Source organism: Diachasma alloeum, unplaced genomic scaffold, assembly GCF_001412515.2.
Source record: "Diachasma alloeum isolate Michigan unplaced genomic scaffold, Dall2.0 Dall_scaffold_03113, whole genome shotgun sequence".
Classification (NCBI taxonomy): domain Eukaryota; kingdom Metazoa; phylum Arthropoda; class Insecta; order Hymenoptera; family Braconidae; genus Diachasma; species Diachasma alloeum.
Genome location: NW_021682477.1, coordinates 1 through 958, shown reverse-complemented (window position 1 = coordinate 958; position 958 = coordinate 1). Strand labels below are relative to the sequence as shown.

Below are 958 nucleotides of genomic sequence, written 5' to 3'. Positions count from 1 at the left end.
CTCGCCCACAGCGCTCACCAGCGCGTCCTCCTTTCCGTCGACCTTCTGTGTCGTTCAGGACTCCATCCGCTCGAGCGGTTTCCTTCGAAGAGGAAGGTGTAGATGAGTACGAAGAGGATTCCCAGGAGCTCTATGAGGAAGAGTACCTTGCGGTTGACTCGGCCCGTGGGCCCTCCTCCCTTCCCCCTCTGGTCACCAATCCAGCCAAACCGTTGGCCTGGCAGGGCAATACTCAAGCCCGACTCCGTACACGAGAAAGGCGTGCTCGCAGTCCAGCCCCTTCCGCATCAGGACCAGCTGGTCCTCCTGCTGGTATCACTCCGACTCCCCCAGCAGCTCTCGCTGCGGGTGGCCCCGTTGATACTCCTCCACTCCAGCAGCCTAGTCCAAGTAACTTGGTATGTTGGAATTGCAGTGGCGTAGGGCACCGTCATAGGGAATGTCCTGAGCCACGTAGGATCTTCTGTTATGGATGCCGCAAATCGGGAGTAACCACTCTTAACTGCCCCTTCCGTAACTCCGGTCAACCGGGAAACNTGGTATGTTGGAATTGCAGTGGCGTAGGGCACCGTCATAGGGAATGTCCTGAGCCACGTAGGATCTTCTGTTATGGATGCCGCAAATCGGGAGTAACCACTCTTAACTGCCCCTTCTGTAACTCCGGTCAACCGGGAAACGGGCACAGAGGCGCGTAAGTCCGGTACACGCTCCTCCACGGTCACCCGTCCCTAAGCCGGCCGCTCATACCTGTGCTGCATGTATCCTTTCTGCACAGCAGCAATTAGGCGAGGAGGAACCCTCGATTCCACGACTTACACCCGTGGACCTAACCAAGGTGGATTCCGATCCGCGCTCTTTATTGAAACCGGAACCTATGCCCCCAAACGATGTGTTTGTACATGCGGTTTTGGATAACGCCCCTTTGGCTTTCCACGTCGATATCATTATCGGTGGCCTT

The 958-nt window shown here is 56.7% G+C and overlaps 1 protein-coding gene across 1 annotated transcript in view; it reads left to right on the top strand.

Moving 5' to 3' along the window:
- LOC107046897 overlaps positions 1-398 on the top strand; it is a gene marked incomplete at its 3' end in the record, with an annotated part of 759 nt that extends 361 nt beyond the window's left edge. Inside the window, exon 2 of the mRNA XM_015269619.1 lies at positions 12-398. Within this exon, the coding sequence (XP_015125105.1) occupies positions 12-398 (387 nt within the window). The remainder of the gene's footprint in view (positions 1-11) is intronic.
- Positions 399-958: the final 560 nt, after the last annotated feature.